Here is a 21075-nt window from a genome sequence, read left to right as displayed (position 1 = left end):
GAAAGAACACTGGAAAGGGGGTCTTATCTGGTGTCAGTTCTGCAGTTGAGACAGTGTGGCTCGGGGGCAACTAAGTCTCTTCCTCCTTGTCATTCTTAGCTTCCTCATCTGTGAAATGGGGAGTTAGATGAGCTGGGCTCAAGGTCTTTTTGAGCTCATATACATATATATATATACACACACACACACACACATACACACACACACACAGACACATATATATAAACATAAAAATATATATTAATATATATATCTGTGTATATATATATCTACACACACATACACATGCTTTTATATCTATCCATCTATGAATATATCTGTCTGGAGAATGTGAATGAGAGTGTGCATGCGTGGATATGTGTGGATGTGTTTTGGGTCTTTCCCTGCACTTCTGGATAGGCCCTGGGTTGTTCCCAATCTCTCCTGCAGCTCTCAGAGGCTGTGTATGTTTCTGGCCCATCCCTCTTCTCTGTCAGGGTCAGGTGTGTGGCCTAAGTGTGGTCTGAGGGTCTAGGCATGGCACTGTGTCCTGGGGTCAGCCTGGCAGGCTGAACCCCAGCAGAGGCCAGGCAAGGACCCCTCCCTGGGCCCCAGGGAACACAGAGGCCAGAGATTCAGGTCTCGGAAAAGAGTTTTCCTGGACTTCAGGCCTGGCCAGGCTTAGGCTGGGGATGGGGGGTGTCTGCACTTCATCCTTCCCCTCACCTACAAGACTTCTCCATGAGGCCCCTCCTTCCTTGGAGCCTCACAGCCTGGCTGACCCTTTGGTCTTGGACTGCTCAGGGCCAGGGCTTGTACCTGCTTATTTGGAAACTCTAGAACCCTGCACAGAGCCTAGTACTGAGTGGATGCTGATGAATAGCTGAAGAATGAATGAATGAACAGATGTATGAATACTTCACCTTGGGGTTCTGATGATGTCCTGATGAGGCACCCAGGACCTCATGATGGTCCTCACCCCTCTTGCACTTGTTAATGATTTTGTAAGCAACCTTTCTGGGCACTTGTGACATCCCAGCCACACTGCTGCATCTCTCAGGGACACAGGCCCATGTGGGGATGGCAAGACCCTGTTTGCTGTCTTTGGTTAGTGAGGATCTGTAACCACTGTTTTTGTCCCAATGTAGGCTCACCCCAAATAAGCAGAGCCCTGGGAGTGAGGAATATAAGTGATAGAATTTTCTCTGTGCCAACCAATTTCCCATCTTTATCTTGCTTTCCAGCCAGGATGGAGGGACTTCTCCAGGGGAAGCAGGTCTTGCTGCAGCAGTTGGACAGAAAGAGATTTTTTGGTGATGGCATCAGAAAAGTAAAGACTATCAATGCTGGTGTTTCTTAAGTAAGGGAAGGCAAAGATTTGGGGGAAACGGGCAGAAGAAGGGACTTCCTATTGCTTCTTATTGGGTCCTTGAGGTGCCTGGGCTGAAATGGCCTTGATCTTTGTCCACCTTCCTCACCCACTGCCAACATTTTATTATGAAAATTTTAAACATTCCCAGACATTATAATTATTTTACAGTAAAAACTCATATCCCACCACCTAGCTTTCACCATTACACTTTATGGCACTTGCAGAAAACCTTGGCCCTTATGAGGCTCTTATGTGCCATTCACCCAAATGGAAGATTCCCTGCCATGAGCTGACACAGACACCTGAAGACAGTGGAAGCCCCCAACCCCGGATGTCCCCACGAGGTCCATGGATGGTGGCAGCAGGGGCTGGGGAGTAATGTTCGGGGTGCCTTGCTCCTCCCTGGGAAATGCTCAGGTGCTAGCATTCTGCTCAGGACGCATTTGGTTCCACAGGTGTGAGGTTGGGTCTGGGATATGCTTGTGTGTCCCACTGATCTTCTGGGACTTTGGAGATGGAGAACACATGGGAGTCTCAGGGTTGCAATAGTCCAGCTTTGTGGTTCAGTTTGGGTCAAGGAGCCCATTCTCCACTCAGCCCCTATCTGGGCAGCTCCCCTGACTGGGACAGAGCATATAACTGGGGAAAAAGGGAGACAAATGCTTCAGTTCAGCCTTAGTTTCTGTCTGGGGTTTTTTAAAAAAGGGAGACTCTATTTGGGAAACTTGATTTCCTTTTGAGATAAAGAAGTGGCCTTAATAATTGGAGGCGGACTAAGCAGGTGGAGGTTCATATTCCTTCATGTTTCAGATGACAACAAATGACAGGTGTAGGTGGCATTGTGTTATCTGGGAAATGTTATTGTTGGTACTACTTGCTAGGTGTGTAACCTGGGGCCAGTCACTGGATGGCTCTCACCTCAGTTTCTTTATCTACAAAATGGGCATAAGAAGAGTCCCTTCCTTGCATGGTTGTTGTGAGAGTCAAGTGAGATAATTCTGGTGCCTGCAAGCAAGCATCCAATGCAGGTTCACTATGCTTCTTATTTTATTAATATTTTTATAACTTTCTCCTTGGCGAGCTTGGGTGCCACTTTAAAGCACAGGTGATTTCTTGGCTGATATGGGCTTGGAGTAAAAATATGATGATCTTCTAGGCCCCATTCCATTTTAGAAGTTAAGGGCAACTTCAGGGAAATAGACACAAAGTTGTTGAGGATCTGAATTGCCCAACTTGTGCATGACTGGTGGCTGCACAGGAGCATGTCAAGGCTCAGGGCAACCCTCCCCAAGGGACACTCGGACCTCTTATCCTCTGCTGGTCTCCAGCCCTGGGAGAGCAGCTGCACCCTCAGGCTGGGCTGCCGATGCTCATGCTGTGTTCCCAAGGAGCAAATATGCAAGGGAGATGGATGGTGGCTGAGCCTGGACATGTCTGAGCCTGAAGCCTTGTTTTCATGGTGGGTCTCAGGACCCCCTGCAAGGCTATCTCCCATTACTGCACTTTCAACAAGGAGCAGGGCTGCCTCTGGCATGGATAGACTGAAGTTCTAGGAAAACCCTACCTCTTGGCTCTTTGAGCCTGAAAAGGGATCATTTCCTTTCCTCTCTGTTCTTTCCATTTCTCTCTGTCTCTCTCCTTTGCATTCTCTGAAGCTTTCTTTTTTATTTTTTTTTTCTTTCTTTCTTTCTTTTTGAGTAGAGTCTCACTCTGTTGCCCAGGCTGGAGTACAGTGGCACAATCTCTGCTTACTGCAACCTCCACCTTCCGGGTTCAAGTGATTCTCCTGCCTCAGGCTCCCGAGTTGCTGGGACTACAGGTGTGTGCCACCATGCCTGGCTAATTTTTTTTTTTTTTTTGTATTTTTAGTAGAGACGGGGTTTCGCCATGTTGGCCAGGCCGGTCTCGAACACCTGCCCTCAAGTGATCCATCCGCCTTGACCTCCCAAATTGCTGGGATCATAGTTGTGAGCCACTGCGCCTGGCCCTCTGCAGCTGTCTCCTCCTTTCTTTGTGTCTCTGTTCCTGCCTTTCTCCTCTGTGTCCCCTTTCCAAGTCTTCCCTCCCCACTCTTCCCAGCTTCTTTCCACATGGCAGGTGAAGTTAACTGGTCAGGGTGGTACCAGCTGCAACGCGGCACCCCATATTGGGGCCCCCTAGTTTCCCCTTTCTTGGCTCCCTCCTCTTCTCCAGGCTGTGACCGAGTGGACCAGGGGCAGGGGCTCCCACTCCTTCCCCGTCCTAGAAGTCTGGCCCTAAGACTCACTCTCCTGTCCCTGTGATCTTTTCTGGCTGGTTTGGGTGTATTGTGGGAGAGGCTTTCTGGATTCTGGAGCAGTACCATCTGCTATTGGGAAATGAGCTTAGGGAGGAAGGAGGAGCCAGTGGCCTGCTTTGATTTAAGGCCCAAGCTCCAAAGCCTCAGTCAGGCCAGCCCAGCTCCCTGGAGCTCTGAGATAGCTGCAGAGAACTAGGAGCATTATATTGCCAGCAACTGCCTGAGGAACTCACGAGGGTGGTGGTCTGGAGCAGTTAGGGGGTTTCTGTTAGTTCTTGATAAATAATCTTAATATCAATTTCTTCCATGGAAAAACAACGACCCTGCATAGCACCAGAGCTCTTGAGATAGTCTCATAACCTCAGCTGGTATTGGTTCAGAGCTCAGGCTGACCCGAGTCACCTTTGAAAGCTGAACTCCCACCTGGGCTTCCTCAGAGTTATAAGGTTGGGCAGAGGCCAGAGACAGATCCCTCCAAAGCTGCAGACTGAAAACCAGACTCTCACTGGGGGCAACACTGGAGCTGCTGTAATGAGGCCAGGATCACAACTTGGACATCCCCAGAATAATGCTGAGACCAACCAGAGCTACCCAGAGCTTCTCAGAGTCACAACACGAGAGCCTCAGTGTGACCACAGGATAGGACCTGAGTCACAACTGACACAACAATGTGACCACATAGGCTTGCCTGGATCTCAGTTGGATTCCTCTGCAGAACAATAGTATTGTTCTGGAGTCAGTCCCAGGGACACCCTAGGACTCTCCAATGCAACAGAAAGCCTCATGCCCACCTTCCCTGGGCCCTGGATGTGATCAGGACTCACTGTATGTGATCAATGATACAGGATACATTCAGATATAGGACCTGCATCCAAGTTTCAATAACAAATCTTCACAGGCCCACTAGAGTTGCTGGAGCAGATCTAGCATCCCCCGCAGCCCTTCACCAGACTGCCCGGACAGGGGAGTCATGATGCCTGATAAGCCCATGGCTCTTTCTAAGGGCAGCTGGTTCCTGTGGGGAACTGGACTGGGGCCAGGTAGACCAAGGGCTCTCCAAACTGCCCCAACAGGGAAGTGAGGCTGGGAGTTTGCCTTAGGAAATAGGAGGAGAGGCAGTTGGTTGGCAGTATCATCAGAAGCTGTAAGGAGACCACTAGGAGTTGGGGTTGTGAGAGACAAGAAGGGCTATGAACAAGCAGAAGCCATGAAGGGCAGGTGAGCAGGAGGTGTGAGGCCAAGCAGAGATGGCAGAGCACGGAGGATGGCACTAGCAGACACGGGGTGCCACTGAGTTGCACTGAGGGTGGAAAGCTAGAGGTGGTGTCTCAGGCTCTGGCTGCAGGTGGTTGGGGGTGGCATGGGGACAAGACTGGCTGCCCTGGAACACCTGGATTCCACCTCTTCTCAGTTATGTGTGCTGGGAATGCTGCCTGTACTGTGGTTCTTGTTCTTCCAAGAATGTTCCACCACCCTTATTGCCATGAGAATCCTTAAAGTCACTGGAGCAGCAGCAGCACCCAAATCACCTCGGAATTTGTTAGGAATGTAAGTTCTTAGGCTCCACCCCAGACCTCTGTTTTGAAACAAGCCCCCCAGGTGATCCTGCTGCACTCTGAAGTATGAGAAGCATAGCTTAAGACAAGCCACCATCACTTGAGATAAAATTACATTTGGGGCCAGGACTGTCTTCAGTCTTGCTGGGTATCACCAGTTTTCCAGGATCAGGCTCGGATCTACAGCTGCCCCAGAGGTAAGTAGATGTAAAAATGCATTTCTCCTACTTTAGTATCCCAGTTGTCCACTCCACATCCCTTGGGGCGCTTGCTAAAAATGTAGATCTCCAAGTACTAGCAGGCCTTCTGAATCAGGATCCCTAGGGGTATGACGGGGATTTATTTTGAAGAGCACCCTAAGTGATTCCTTACATGCTCATGCTTCAAGGAGAACTGATAAGCCCATGGCTCCTTCTAAGGGAAGCTGGCACCTGTGGGGAAATTGGGCTGAGGCTCTTCCCTGAACCAGACTGGAGCCAGGTTAGGGTCGGGTAGGCAGCTGATGTGAGGGTCAGTGATGGGGAGTCTTATAGTCTGGAGATACATCCGAACCTGGCTTAGCCTAGGACTGCAAGGACAGCCTCAGCACTACCAGAGCACTCACCAGGTTGTGAGGGCAGGGCCAATATCCTATGTGGAGCTTCACCTGGGCGGGAGGCCCAGGTCCACTACCACACCTGGAAGGTGCCATGGGCTGTGTAGAAAGACCCTTATCATGAGCCTCACTAGCCTGCAGGGGCCAACTCAGAGCCACCCCCAGGCTTCATAATGCATCCAGGGATTCACAGAACCATCACTGGGGTCCAACCGCAGTTGTATGAACAGGCCACAGCCTCATTCAGGGATTCCCCAGAAATGCAACAGAGGAAGAAACCACCAATGGGCCACACCCGATTTTGCCAGAGAAGAGGTAAGACTTGGTGAACCACTTCTAAGGTTCCTGCAGGGCTGCAGAGATGGGCCCAGAGCTCCACCTGGGGCCTCCACAAAAATCAAAGATGGACCTAGAGCTTCCCTAGACCTGAAGTAAGAGATGGATAACCTGATTTGGGATTCCACCAGGAGTCCTAAGATCAAGCGAGAAATATTGGCGGTATCAAAATCACTGTAACAGATCCACAATGATTCCAAGGCCTTCCCAGGTGCAGGGATGGAGCCTGGACCTCCTGAGGCTTGACCTGGGTTGCTGAGTATCCCTAGACCTGCGAGTCTCAACCATGGCTGGACATTGGAGTTTTACATAGCATCCCTGGCTGATTCCAATGGGCAGTCAAGGTTGAGAACTATTCGCTAGTCTAGACTTTCGCCTGGGGCCTTAGTAGGAAAAAAGGGATTGATCCACAAACTATACCTGTGACGTACCCAGAAATCACATCTGGGGTTGTGCCACGACTAGACTCACTTGCGGGCCCTTGTCTTTGCTGGAGGAAATGTTCTGGAACCACACCTGTGGCCTCAGCTGGCCTGGAGGTGCATGAGCTCCAGCTCATACCTGGCCCAAGTATGCCCTTCCTGTCCAGTATGTCCTTCCTGGCCCCAGTATGCCTCTCCTGCCCAACCAAGATGCAAAATGCCCCTGCTACCTGAGGTCAGTCTGGAGCTGGATCTAATTCCCCTCTGGAAGCTGGGGCTGGGGGTTTGAAGCCCCACCTACTTAGCCTCTCTTTTGCCTCCTGCCTCTCCCAACTCACCAGCAGCCCCTGCAGCCCCTGCACTGAACATGGAACATTGGACAACCACTGACAGTAGGGTGACCAACTGTGCTGAGTTTGCCTGACACTAAGGAGTTTCCCGGGGGCATGGCACTTTCAGTACTAAAACCAAGACAGTCCTGAGCAAACTGGGATGTTTGGTTCCCCTACAGACAGAGGAGCAGGTGGAAGCCTCCATAGCTGAGTCTGGGTCTGGCAGTGCTACTTAGAGCTGGGCACTCTGGGCAGCCTTTTCATCTCTCCGAGCCCTGGTTCTTTTCTGACAAACAGGCCCAACAACACTTGCCTTGGTCAATTCTATACACGTGGTATTAGAGTGAAAATTTCCCACGCCAAACTCTCCAAGTCATTTCTTGTTCATTAATTCAACCGGTATTTAGCCTCCACTAGAAGCCAGACATGGTTCACTTTGCAGCCATCAATGACAACACGCATGCCACTGTATACGTGCTTTCAGAAAGGCATGGTGGTTCTTCCTAATGGGTGAGTTGCCAGGGGCTCCCAGATAGAACCCCATCCTGCGCCATCAAGAACATCATTCTCAACTCATAATGATGTTCTGATTATCTTTCCAGCTACAGCCCATTGTCTCAATCCAGGCTACACATTAGCGATGTCTGGGAACTTAAAGAAGTACCGTTGCTCAAGTCCCTTCTCAGATCCATTAAAACAGAGTGGTGGGTGGGGAGGGGAGGGGAGGTTGCAGGCATTGGTCTTTTTGAAAACCCCTCAGCTGGTTATAATCACCCAGAGCTTGGAATCCCTGAGGGAGGAGCAACGTGGTTGTTGTCATACGAGAAATACAGGACTTCTCCTCTGCCCCTCATGCCCTCTCAGAGGCCCATGGTCCTGGATGCAACTGCCTGGAGCAGCAGTGGATGTGTACCAGGGGTCACCCATCTGGGGCTCCTGGGAATGTGGCATAGTGGCACAGAGAGACCAGGCTGATGAGCTGCATGTGCTGAGCTCTAAGTGCAAGTAAGAAACCAAGAAGGATGCAGAAGGGTCTCAGAGAAAGTGGCAAGAGGAGGTGATGGAACTCAAGTGGTGGGGGCAAGGCCAGGTGGAGGTGTTCAGGCCATGGAGACTCAGACATGTATTTTCTCCCTGGGTTCCATCAATTACTGCTGTGTTTCTTCCAGGATAGTCCTCTCTTGCTCAAGCTGCTTTGAGCAAAAGACTCCTGTTTCTTTCAAATAAATGATTCCTGACAAAGAACTCTCCCTGGAGCCTGGAACCATGCCTTGGCCGGGGCACAGGGTAGCCCTGGTTGACTGAATGGGTGACTGAATGCATTTGTCACTACTGCCCAGGAGCCCAGCTTATTAATTGGTTAATAGCAAAAGCCACAAAGTGGGTGGTGTTGAATATACCCCTCAGGCATGGGCAATGGAACTGGCTGGAAGGGGTTGGGGGGACTTGTTTTTCATGAAAGTCGTCTGTGCCTCTTCAGGGAGAGCTGACAGGGCACAGGGCAGTCCTTCCATAAGGAGCCTTTTCTGGAACCCCCATGGAATATTTTTGTTTTCAGTTTTTTGGGAAGAGCTATCAATATTCCATAAAACCAGTGTTCCAGGGAGTCCACTTTGGGACCCTGGGGTTGTGGGGTCTGCCAGGGTTTGGAGTCATCAGACCTGGGTTCAAATTTATTATTTATCATTTAGCCTTGGGGTCTTCAACACACCTCTTCACTTCTGTGGACAGGGTCCTCTTTCACAAAATGGGGACAATATTACCCACCTCACGGGGTTGTTTAGGACAACATTGTGGGAGCTCCTCATTCATGAAAAGGCTGAAATAGTGTTTTGTAACCACTGGATTCATTTACAAGGTCAAATGATGGGTGTAATTAACCTAGCAGTGGCACATTACTAGAAAACACACATGCATGAGCATTCATATGCCTGCACACATACACACAATGTAGGATCCAGCCGCCATCCTGAGGACGTGGTGGGGAGGGGCTCATAATCAGAATGGCCACAGCCATGCAAGATCAGTGGGTTATAGGGAGTCGGCGTTTGTGGCATCCTGCACATCATCTTCAGTTCCTGCTTCTCTCCTATTCCCGCTGTGTCACTGGCTGCCAGTTGTATCTGTTTTTCCTCCCTAGTATTTCTGCAATCTGTGCCTTCCCCCATCCTCACTGCCATGCCTGCTTCAGGGGTTCATCATTACCCACCTGGACCATCAAACAGTCCCCTCTGATCTCCTTGCCCCTCCAATTCATCCTGCTTTCGGGAGTTCAGACCTACTGCCTGGGCCTCTGCTTATTGCCTCCTCTGAGAGAAGAGGTGGGTGGGGTGGGCTCGGGGATAGATGCCACCAATCTTGGCTGATCCCACCCCTTACCAGGTCCCACTCTGCTGCTCTGGTTAGGGCCAGCTAACCAGAGCTGTGGCTTTACACAGGGTCAGGACCCCACTTCGTGACCTCCTTCCTAGCTCCAACTGGCTTCTTTCTGCCCAAACTCTGACTCTGAGTTCTCAAGTCTGAGTCTTCCTGGGCCCTGGTGGCTGCACCAGAACCTCTGCTTTGTCCCTGTTCTCAGTGCCTGTCTCAGGTCTTTGTCCAGGTCCCCAGTCTTTAGGGCCTGAGCCATAAGTCACTCTGGGCCCCAAACCAGCCCAGGAAGAGGCCTGTGGCCAGAGACTGACCTCCTGGGTGCCATGCTACGTGTTCACTCATCCTCCCTGCCTGGCCTCACTGGGAGTTGAGAGGAAGTAGGTGGGAGGAGATTCAGGAAGTGACTGCAACCTCAGGGCTTAGAAGCCCTTGAAAGCCCCCCCTCTTTCAGAATCAACCTTGGACGAGGCTGTGCTTGACCCAAGGCCTGGGGGCCCATGTCAGTGTAGGGTCTCTGCCTGCGGAAGGGTCTCTGTTTTAATGTAAATTGCTTCAGGACCTGGGTGCCATGGCTACAGATGAAACAGGATCCTGGTGGCTGTTATACTTGGCTGGTCCTGCACAAACATCTTTCAATCTGTGATGATGCCTTAGCCAGCCTGCCCTCCCCTTTTCAACAGCCCCCTTTCTCATAGTTGCTGAATGAAGGTACGAACTTCAGTATGGATGTATCTGCCCTTCAGCTTCTGTCAAAAACTTGGTTGGAAATGGCCCATGTGCAGGGATATTTACTTTAATAAGCAAAAGACTTTAAATTATCTAAATATCCCTCAAGAAGAGAATGGTCAAAAAAATGATAGCATATCCACACCATGGAATACTATAGAGCCATAAAAAAGAATGGTGATCAATGTACTCACAGAGAATCCTCTCCACAAAATAGAAAAACATGGTGCAGACTGTGTTAATTTATATAATTATACACACATGCATATAGATGGACAGATGTTTGCATATATATGTGTGTGTGTGTGTGTGTGTATGTATATATAATCCCTCTGGGAGAATGTATAAGAAACCGGTATAATGGCCACTAGGGAAGTGAACAGAGTCATTAAAGGAGCATTGTCACTGTATACTTTTTTGTCTCTTTGAATGTTGAGCTATGGAAATGCATTACCAATCCTAAAATTTAAAATAAAAAAAGAAGGCAATGGCTATTTAAGAGGCCCAAATTGCCCATCCATTCCCCAGGCTTCTCCAAGCTGCACACTGTCTTATCTGGACACCAGGACACTCCTCCCTGGGACCCCACCATTTAAGCCTCCTGTAGTGTGGTCTTCACTGAGCATGCTCAGCCACCCCTAAGAGCCAGCAGATGCTGCTCATGGGGGCAAGCCCTATACTGGCAGTGCCTCTACCCTTAAGGTCATCATCGTTTCCCTGCTGGTCCCCCGTATGCAAGCTCCAGGGACACAAGTACTCTTATCTGAGCAACTGGACTTTGTCTTTCCATGTGGCAATGACTATCTCATAACCAGCCTGTTTCCCTCCTTGCTCAGGGTACCAGGAAACTAAGATGTAATTACTTGCTTCTCCTCACTGATGCCCACCCAATATTGGCTTTCCTTCTGAAACACCAGCCCTTCCCCCAACCCCAATTCCTTGCTGCCTGCAGATGTGACCAGAGGTGAAGGGAGCTGGGGTGGCTACTAGTGCAGTGAGGGGGCAGGAAGGCCCATTGAGGAGGAAAGGGGGTGGGAGGGCAGCAGCAGGCTTAGGGCACAGGGAAACTGGGCAGGCTGAGAACACTACATGTGAACAGGTTCTTCCAAATGATTTCACTAATTTCTTGAGTTTGGCTAAAAGCCCAAGAGGCATCTAAATAAAGTTGATTATATTTCACTCATATAGTCTAGCAAGAAAACTTCATCTTGATCAGGTTTCTCTAAATTTCTATATGGAGTTTTGGAACACCAGCTAAGGTTACCAAAAATTCATTCATTCTTCTAAAACTGATTTTGAAAGGACTTTATTTTAAGATCTGAGTTGGATTTTCCAGTTCGAAAAAAGAAGGCTCCACTAGGAAGCATCTTTTGGAAAATAATTATCTCATGTTTCAGGGGAAAGAAATTGCATTAGCCTTGATGGACTAGTAAAATCTAGTCTTTAGGGTATAAATTACCTCATTTAACAACTGGCCTCATGTCCACTGACCTTATCGACCTAGAACCGGGAGGCCTGGTGAAGATTCTGACATTTAGCAGTGAGAGCTCAGTGCCTGGCACAAAATAGACACTCAACAGGTATTTGTGGAGAGAATGAACTCTGTCTATTCAAGCCTCCTCTGTCAAATGAGGATGTGCCTCTCTTATGTAGAACCACAGTAACTGCAGGGTTACTATGGTGGTTAAATGAAATGTTAATCATGAAAAAGACTCTGTAATCTGAAAAGGTGCTTTATCTGAGTGGGTGGCTGGCTTGGAAGGTGTGGAGACAACACTTGAAGTTTTCATGGGATGAGAATTTGACATTCCCACTGCCACCCCAAACCCAGTAGGTAGGAAGCCCCAGAGGGCATGGGGCAGAGGGCATGGGGCTGCAGAGTCTCAGGTTCTTGAGCTCTGGATGGTTTTAGTGGCCCACCACTACAGCACAGGCTTCAGTGGCTGAGTCACAGGCTGGGATGGGAGTGGAGGGGAGATCTTTTTTGCTCACGGTACTTCCCAAATTCAGGCCTTTGCTACTGCTCAGTTCTGCAGCCCCCTCTGAACTGGCTTCCTGCCTCCAGATGGGTTTTCTCCTGTTCATTCTCACTCTGCAGTATCTTCCTAACACACAGATCGGAGCCGCCCCTTTCTCACTCAGAGCCCTGCACTGGCTCCACACTGGGCCTGGGAAGACCTGAGCTTTGTGACAAAGCACACAGGCTTTTAGGGCAGCTTTGGTGTCCCCTGCAGCCTATATGTCCCTAATCACCCCCCACACCTGGGGCTGGGGGAAGTGCCCTCACTGGACTCCCATAGCTCCCACCCCTCCTTGGCTCTCTGGTGTGCCAGCAAGGATCACACTGCATTGTCACTGTTCACAGATTGTCCCCTCACTGGATGGCAAGCCCCTCCAGGGAGGGTCCCTGCTGTTTGTCCCATCCTCCCAGTGCCAGGAAGGCATAGGCCTGGCTCCTTGGCGGTACTGGTAAATCTCTGTTGAGTGAAGGCTGTCAATGGAGTATTAACATCTCAGGAGGACACTTTAACCTTTAAAATCCTCTCCCTTGTTAATTCCAGGGAAGCCTGGTGGCCAAAATGCTTCTGTGACGCTTGGTCAAGAATGACAGAGTCACTGAACTTAATGAAAGGAGGGGAGGCCAGGCAAGGATCCTGCCCCTGTAAGCTCCGAGCTTACACTCACACCACACACTATCCATGTCCTCATGAAACCACCATACAACCTCTCTTCAGCTACTGTGTGTGTTCCTGATGATCAGATTTGCATTTTAGAAAGGTAGTTCTGGCTGCAGAGAGGCCAGTGGACTGGGGGAGGGGGCACAGCGCATGTGTGGGGACAGTGGATACCATTAGCACCATATCCTCTCTGGCGCTCTGTGTCCAGGCACACAGTAGGTCTGCACTTCTGCACCTCTTCTGAAATGAAGCCAAGTGGCTCACCCTGTCTAGTGAACTGTGCTCAGAGTGGATCCCTTCTGGGAAAAGCCAATGACAGATCTGTCACACTCCCTCTCCTCAGTGGAGGGGACCACGGAGGCTGGCATCAGGACCAAGCCTCTACCAGCCCAGGTCCCTGAGTGATCATCATGAGCAGTGGCCTCCTGCCAGCTGCCTGGGATGTAAAGCACAAGCAAGAGATGAGTCTTAGTTGTGCTGATGGAGATCTGGGGATTGGTTGTTATTACAGCACAACCCAACCTACCCTGACCAACACACCAGTCAGGTGGCCATTGCGTAAGATGAGTCCAAGTGAGAGGTGATGCCAATCTGGACAAGAGTGGTGGAGGAAGAGAGAGACAGACGGCACAGCTCTGAGAGATACACCCAGGAGGAAAAAGTAACAGAGCTTGGTGATAGTTTGTCCACAGGGATGAAGGAAGCTCCCACAGCAATCACCTGTCCTTTGGTAGGGGCTTGCTTGCTCAGACCTTTTCAGGAACTCGCAGGTTCTTTAAGCTAAGATTTCCATCCTATTTTCATATGCAGGGTCAGGGCTCAGTGTTGACTTGCTTCCAGCCTGCGAGAGACCCCAGGGACCTAGGTCACTGCTATAGTGAGGACCAGTCTTGTCATAAAGGTGGAAGCCGAAGCCCCAGCTGCTACAATTTACTGATAACACCTACTGTTCTGTGCTAGGGCTTTCCAAACAGCATGTAGTTTAACACAGAGATGGAGAAACTGAGACTCAGAGAACTTAAAAGCCTTCCCAAGCTAGGAGGTGGCAGAGCCGAGATTTAGAGCCAGGATCTAACGCTGGGTCTCAATGGCTGGAAATTCTCAATGCTGCCTCACTATCAGGGGCAAAATCACTCCTCAGTGAAGGAGGCTGGAGGCTGGAAATGAAGGCTGTGTGTGTGAGGGGCTGTATTCTCCTCTCTGAGTCGGGGACAGAGAGTGGGGGTGCCCACACCTCCCAGCTGCTCCCTGCACGACAGTCGCCCTCACGGAAGTGTTTGGGCGTTGGCAGTGTTCTGGACCTCTCTCAAGTCCACGCGTCACTAGTGCTCCTGCATAAACATCAGGGGGCTGAGTTCTGTTCTTGGCTGCATGCACACGGGCACTGGCTCCACGCACCCACAGATTCCAGGGAAACCGGATTGTGGGGCGTGGATGCCTGCCTTGGTGCGCTTCCCATCAATGCTCAGGGGATTCAGAGTTGCAAAGTTCCCACCCAAGCAGAAACAAAAGCTGCCTTCACAAAAATCACTGGCGCAACTGTGACATATTTTCACCTGCTGTTAATTCTCTTTCTTTCTCCATGTATTTTGGTAATAGACAGCAAGGAATAACAGTCCGCAGCCAGTCTTTATGCTGTTTGTGGATGAAGAGCTCAGGTTTTAGAATCAGGAAGACCTTCTGGGTTCATGGGCCAGCTTCTGCATGTACTTGCTCTGTAACTTTGAACAACTTACTTAACATCTCTGAGCCTCAGTTTTGTCATCTACAAAATGGGCAAATAGTGAGAACCTCACAGGGCTGTTGGAATAATTAAGGGAAGAGCTATATGTAAAACATGCACTCTGGTGCCTGGCACACAGCAGATGCTCAATAAATGGTGTTTATTATCATTCAGTATTTTCGATCTGGCGTTTTGAAACATCCTGCTACAAAATTATGTACATTTAAATCTGCATTCATAGCATGGCAGAGTTGAAGGGCATTTAGTAATAACTCATGGTGAAGGGCAAGCTTTTTAAAGCATGGGGAAAGATAAAATCTCATGTGGAAACCTAATACACAAAACAGTTAAAAATGGGACTGCTCTGATTGATGTGGGAGTGTGGCCCCCAGGGCTCCTCAGAATGAGGCAGAAAGCCATCGATGAAGGGACGTTGAGGATTTGTCCACAGTGACCCAATGGGAGAGAAGGTTCAAACCCTACTTCTTCTGTGCAGCTTTGGCAAATCCTATGAAGGAGGAGTGATGGCACCTGCCTGGCAGTGTTGAAAACTAAAATCCTAGTGTGGACAAGCCACCAAATTCAACTTCCCACTGCTGGCTAGTTGCCCTTGAAGAAGTGCAAGAAAAGGCTGACCAGCCAGGCCAGGCTGTGAAAGCGTTGAGTGCAGCCATACCCCAAAGTGACCTCATGAGGCTCTGCCCAGCTGGCACTATCCTGAGCCAGGCTGCACATCCCCTGCGGTGCACATGGCAGCCACATCACTTCATTCCCTGGGCTCTGGACAATAGGGCTGCCACTGCTGAGTCTCTGCACATGCCCTTTTGTTCGTTCCACCCCCTTCAGCACACACCACCCACTGTCCTCCTTATGGGGCTCCACTGGTTTCTGTAATAAGTGTCCTTACCATATCGGAGAGTGGGGGACACTAAAGCTCTTTTCTGCCCTTGGGCTTCTCAAATGTGACCTCCCTGAGATTACATGTGATGAGATCACTGCCACTCATCATCTTCCATTGCCCATAAACCTGCTTGTCTTCAGTTCTCCCCCCTCTACAGGTGACATGCATCTGCCTGGTGGCCTCAGGCAGAACCATGGACATCAGGTTTGAGCCTGTCTTCTTTTCTGTTAACAACCAATGGGATGGCAGGTCTTGCTAATTTTCCACCTGAGTCTCTCTTGGTAAAGATTTTTTTCTTTTTAATTGTAAAGACCCCGTTCCTTCATCCTCTCGGGGCTTCCACCTCTCTCACCTGGACTCTGGGTTTCAGCAGCCCCGATTAGTCTCCTGCCTCTGCCTGCCTCCTGCGCTCCTGGTGCTTATGTTCTAGTGGGGAGAAGGATGGTTTGCAACCGGCCAAATACATGAAGTAATCACAGACTGTGATCAACTGTATGAATGAAGAGTCCAGTGCTGTAAATGCATGCGATGATGGAGGCGACGTTTAGGCTAAGACCTGCAGGAGAAGAAGCAGCTGTTCATTCTAAGGGCATAGGGAACGGATTCTGCCACAGCCTTGAGATAGGAAAGGGGAGGCATATACAGCTCTGAAAAGTGGTGGCCTGATCAGGATGAGGAAGGGAGTGGGATGGGTGGTTCTGGGTTAGAGGGGCCAGCAAAGGGTGGATCTCACTGGGTACTCCAGGTCATGGTCGGGAGTTTGAATATTTTTCTAAAGGCAATGGGAGCCACTGATGCTTTCAGAGCATTCCAGGGTTCTGTGTCTAAGGGCTGCTGCTTTTAGAGCAACCTTATTTTTCTACATTCAGCTTTTCATTTTTCTGAGTGGCTGAGAGGTTGAATGTGCTATAATTTCAAGGAGGGTGTGCTTTGTGGTGACAACAGAATAGCTACAGAGTGAGAAAGCCAGAGAACGTGTCTCATTTCTGCCATTGCCTTGCTGGGTGGCCACAGAAGAAATTGTTTCCTCATCTGTAAAATGTGTACCCATCAACCTCAGGGCTGTTGTTGATCTGAATCTGCCAGGCCAACCAGTAATATGTACTGTGCATGAGGACCAGGAGTGGGGCTTTGTCTTGTCTCTAGGGAAGGGCACAAAGTGGGTACATAATAGGTACTAAGAGCTGCTTCTGGGACCTCCACCAACATCAGGTTCTGAGGTTCTGGCTGCAAGGATTTGTCTGAGTCTCTTCTGTCCTAAGAGAATCAGGAAGAGCCTGGTGCCCACATTTTGACCCTTCCTGGTTGGGAAGGGTGAAAGGAGTGCTGGAGGTGGTTTGTCTGGGCACCCTACTGAGAAGCTGGGGCTGGACATTCTATTTCAGGGAGTTTGGAATGAGAGTGGGAAAAGCCAGGATCGGGGGACTCCATGCCAAAGAAGGGTATGGAACAACAAGGGCCAACTTCTAGGGAAGCTGAACCCAAGCTCTAAGTCAACAGCACCTGGGCTTTCAGTGTGTGGGCTACAGGGCTGGGAGCAGGACTGAGCAAAGGGTCCAGGCCAGGGAGGTGGCTTGCAGCTGCTAGATGGAATGGGGGGCATGGATGTGCCAGTCTGGCTTCATGAGGCCTTAAGATCCCAGGATAGAGCTCCTGGACACTGGGGCTGCACCAGAGGCAGTCAAACTGGTCTGGATACAGTCAGATGAGACTGCACAATGTTAGGATGGGCCTGAGGCTCAGTGCCAGGGCTCCCAGAGCACCTTGCATATCCCGCTATTAGAGCATCTTCACAGGGTGAGGAGCTCACCCTTATCTATGTCTGTCTTCCTCAGGGGCTCACAGCCTGTGACAATCAGCTTCTAGGCTGAGGACATAAAATATGGAATTAACATATGATAGGCTAACAAGTCCAGCTCAATGTGCATTTCCTGTGCATCTACTATGTGCACGGTCCCTGACTCTGTCCCAGCCACTTAGGGGTTCCCAGCTAAGAGTTGGTTTCTATTCCTTCAAAAACCATCCTTGACCCTTCAGAGAGGAAGCTGTCTGCTTGGACGTTGGTAAAATGGCTTCCTGCTGAAACCAATTCTTCATTAGATACCAGCTAGTCTAGTTAAACAGATGGCTTCATAGAGGCCTCTCGACTCAGGCATTCTGTACATGCCCAGCAGACTGAGCCAAAGCTTCTCGTAGCTCAAACCTGGTCACAGAATGGCCTGGAGTTAGGCCTATCATGCTAGGCTCTGTGGCTTATGCCATGGGGCACCCAGTCAAAGAGAAACATGGAGCAGCTGCTGGCACCATCAATTTTACTCCAAGATTGAGAAAAGAAACAGTTATGAATTTTTGTACACATGTGTAGCCCGAAGGAGCAGGATCTAGTTTTCCACAGGAGCCAAAGTTGGTCTAGAGGCAAATGGAATCTATATAAACATATGTGATTAAAGTATGAGTCTCTAACAAAAATTGGTGCCAAACCATCATCGGCTACTTTTAACCATGTTCTGTTCTCTTGTGTCAGGAGGGCCGCTCTTGTGAACACACCTGAGGATCTCTGACTAGTAGTGTTCCGGGGAAACGGCTCTGAACATGAGTGCATCTCATCATGTAGTTTTGCACTGATGTTCCTCCCATGATCTACTGCTAGGATAATTCAATACCTGGGCCAAGAGTTGCATGATTTGAAATCAATGTGGGGTCTCATTTCCAGGAATTCTTAGACACTGGATGAATTCTAGGTCTGATTCTGCCACTGATTTACTCCGTTGTTGGGTAACTCCCTTTCTTTGCCTCTCAGTTTCTTGGTCTGTAAAATGGGAAGGCTGTATCTCTGAGGTTCTGTTCAACTTTAACATCTGGTGACCTAAATAGCTCTGTCCAGGTGGGTATAATTCAGATTCAACTATGATTCGTCTAGATCTAACTAAAACGTATTGGGAGCATACTTTCAAATACATTATTTAATGTAGGGCTCTCAAAACCCCAGAAAGGTGGTTGTTATTATCTTCATTTTGTAGATTACAAAATAGAAACTCAGAGAAGTTCAGCAAGTTAATTGAAGTTACACAGCCAGGAAGTCGTAGAACTGAGATTCAGTCTCAGGCCTGTCTGTCTTCAGGTCCAGGGGGCTGAGAACAGATAATATGAGCCCATATCAACTTGACTTCCCCCACCCATCCCTTCCTGCCTACCCAGGAGCTCAGCTCTGGGGTATAGCGTAGTGGGTTGAGGGATGGAGGGGGGTTCTGGCTGGGGCTGGGGCTTGGCCTGCAGTACCCCGGTAGGTATTGGTGGACACTGGCTGGAGAGGGGCAAGTTCTGAAGGGCTGTGAGCAAATTCTCTAGCCTGGCCTGGGTCTGGCTCTTCCACATGAGTTCCCCAGGCTCCATGTGAGCTTTAAGCTTAAGGAGCAGCCTGCCCTTTGCTCTTCTTTCCATCTGGGAGTCCCTGCTCACCACAGGGCTTGTCATCCCCAGGGACCCACCCTCAAAAATTCCTGTCCACACTTTCCAGTCCTCAGAAACCATCTCCTAACACTCATTGGCTGAGGGCAGGGAAGGAAGAGATGTGCTAGAGAGACTGAGCTCAGATCTCTGTCCTGACGATTGGGAGGAAGACTTCAAGCGATGCTTTTATTTCAACCAATTCAATTCAATCACCACCAGTCTGCGTCTTCATGCAGCAGTGGTTTTTGAGATCTCGGTTGTCTTTTCAGAACATTGGGACGGCCTCAACTACTTGCATGACGTTGAGCAAGTGAATTTCTCTCTCTGGGCCTCAATGTCCCCATCTAGGCAATCACCAGTCGTTGGGCCCTATGGATGTCAGGTTCCTGCCGGCAGCGGCATTTTAGGATCCACTATCATCTGCTTTATCTTCCTAGAGGCAAGGGGCTGAACCAGATGCTTTTGGAAAGCGCACCAAGCTTAAATGTGGCTCTCTCTGCAGGTGCCCCTCCTCCCTTCAGGCCAGAGGCTCACCCCTACCCGGCCCGGGCTCCCTGTCAGATCCAGGCCTGGCTCTTTAGCCTTGCAGCTCAGGAAACCGGAGCGCAGCGCTATAGCCGCGACTGCGGCGGCGGCGGCGGCGGCGGCGGCGGCGGCGGCACAGGGGGCGGGGGGAGGAGAGAAGCTCCCACTTGTCCCGCTGCCTCCGCAGCAGCCCTGGCCCTAGAGCCGGCGCATCAGAGCTGTCCTTGGGAATCTTTGGGCTTGTTGCTCCAGCGGCCGCCAGCTGGTAGCCCACCACCGTTCGATGGTACCGAATTGACCCGAGTAGCCCCGCAACCCCCGCCCAACTCCGCGGAGCTAGCACAGGCTGCTCTTCGCCCTCAGCTGCGGCGAGGCAAGGGCTGGCAGCGCTCGGACACCTCTGTCTTGCCCTTCCCATGCCTAAGCGCGGGGAATTACACGTTCCCGGTGTGAAGCAGACGATCGGGGCTATTAGAGCTGGGTGGTGGGAGTGGGGGTTGGGAGCACCATTTTTGGCTGGACGTGTGTCCAGATTCAGCGTCTCTGTCTGGTCCTTAGGGCCTCATCTTCCTCTGCATCTCCAGGTGCCGGCCCCTCTGTACCTGCCTCCCACGGGGCTCTCCCGCGAAGGGCAGCCGCAGCCCACATCTACTCCCCGCCCTCAGTCCCTGCCCCCTCTGCCCGCCGCAGTCACTCGCCCGGCTGGGAGCAAGCCTCCCCTCTCGCTGAGGGTGCAGAGAGCGCCTAGGGTGCCAAGAGTAGAGGGACCAAAGTTCGAGCGCCATCAGCCAGCTGAAGGCCCTGAGCCCCCAGGGCCGCGGCCGGGACGCGGGGAGGTCAGGACGCGACGTTCGCCTCACCTGTTTCTCCAGAGGCTCCTTGGCCGACAGCGCCGGCTTCGGGGAGGGCGCGCGGTCGCAGACGCAGCCCTCCAGCAGGTAAAGCCCCGAGGGCCGCGAGCTCGAGTCGCTCTCGAAGTAGAAGAGCAGGTTCTGCAGCAGCGCGAACCACTTGGTTTGCCATTTTGTGTTGTCTGAACTCCGCTTACTCAGGTAGCCTTTGCGCGTGCCGTCCTTGCGCGCCAGCAGTCCCAGGGACGCGACGTGGCCATCGTTTAGCCGGATCCCCTTCTGCATGGTGCTCAGAGGCCAGCGAGACCCCACGCGCTTACATCTTCTCCGCGCAGCAGCTCCTCGTCCGTGCGCGCTGCGCGCTGCCTCTCTCTGGCGCTCGCTCGCTCGCTCCCTCGCTCTCCCCTCCCCCCAAATATCTACACTCCAGGATCTGGCGCCGAGCCGCGGCTTCTTGAGTCCAGATATACTATTCCCCGCTGGAACCTCTTCTCCGCTCCGCAGAGCCCCAGTGCCCGGAAGATCCCGCCCGACCCTCCTCCGGCGCCGGGCAAACTGAGGGACTGGCGATCTGCGCGCTGGCGAGGGGCAGGCGGAGTCATGTGACGCCGATCCCTCGAAGAGCCCGTTTCAGCAGCGCGGACAGAGACACGCACGCAGCCCCGCCGAGGCGCAGAGCCGCGCGCAGGCTGCACCTTGGCGCGTCCTCCCCCTCTCCAGACACACACGCGCACACGCACACACACAAACCCTGTCCTCCCTTCCCTCATCTCCCCTTCTCTCCTTCGGGTGTTAAAAAGCAAATCACATCAATTTTCGTTTAACCCAGTGGGACCCCGGAGGCTAGTCAACCAGGGAGTTTGCGTCTTTGCGCCCCACCGCGGCGCACTGTAGACCTGGGGTTAAGTGTCAGTTGTCATTTTCTCCTCCAAAGGCTCCCCCACCCCCTAGTTTATTTCTAATACAAGGTGGAAGGAG

General features: G+C 51.0%; 1 protein-coding gene across 5 annotated transcripts in view; it reads right to left on the bottom strand.

The window, feature by feature from the left end:
- Positions 1 to 20817, bottom strand: part of RASGRF1 (Ras protein specific guanine nucleotide releasing factor 1) — a 127319-nt gene extending 106502 nt beyond the window's left edge. For all 5 annotated transcript variants that reach the window (XM_033189252.1, XM_033189253.1, XM_033189255.1 and 2 more), the window contains exon 1: positions 20107 to 20817. In XM_033189252.1, coding sequence (XP_033045143.1) covers positions 20107 to 20382 — 276 coding nt within the window. In that variant the 5' untranslated portion in view covers positions 20383 to 20817. The remainder of the gene's footprint in view (positions 1 to 20106) is intronic.
- Positions 20818 to 21075: the final 258 nt, after the last annotated feature.

The sequence above is a fragment of the Trachypithecus francoisi genome, unplaced genomic scaffold (assembly GCF_009764315.1).
Source record: "Trachypithecus francoisi isolate TF-2019V2 unplaced genomic scaffold, Tfra_2.0 Lachesis_group3, whole genome shotgun sequence".
Taxonomy (NCBI): Eukaryota; Metazoa; Chordata; class Mammalia; order Primates; family Cercopithecidae; genus Trachypithecus; species Trachypithecus francoisi.
Note: the sequence above shows the minus strand (reverse complement) of the source record. Positions and strands in the feature narration are given on the sequence as shown.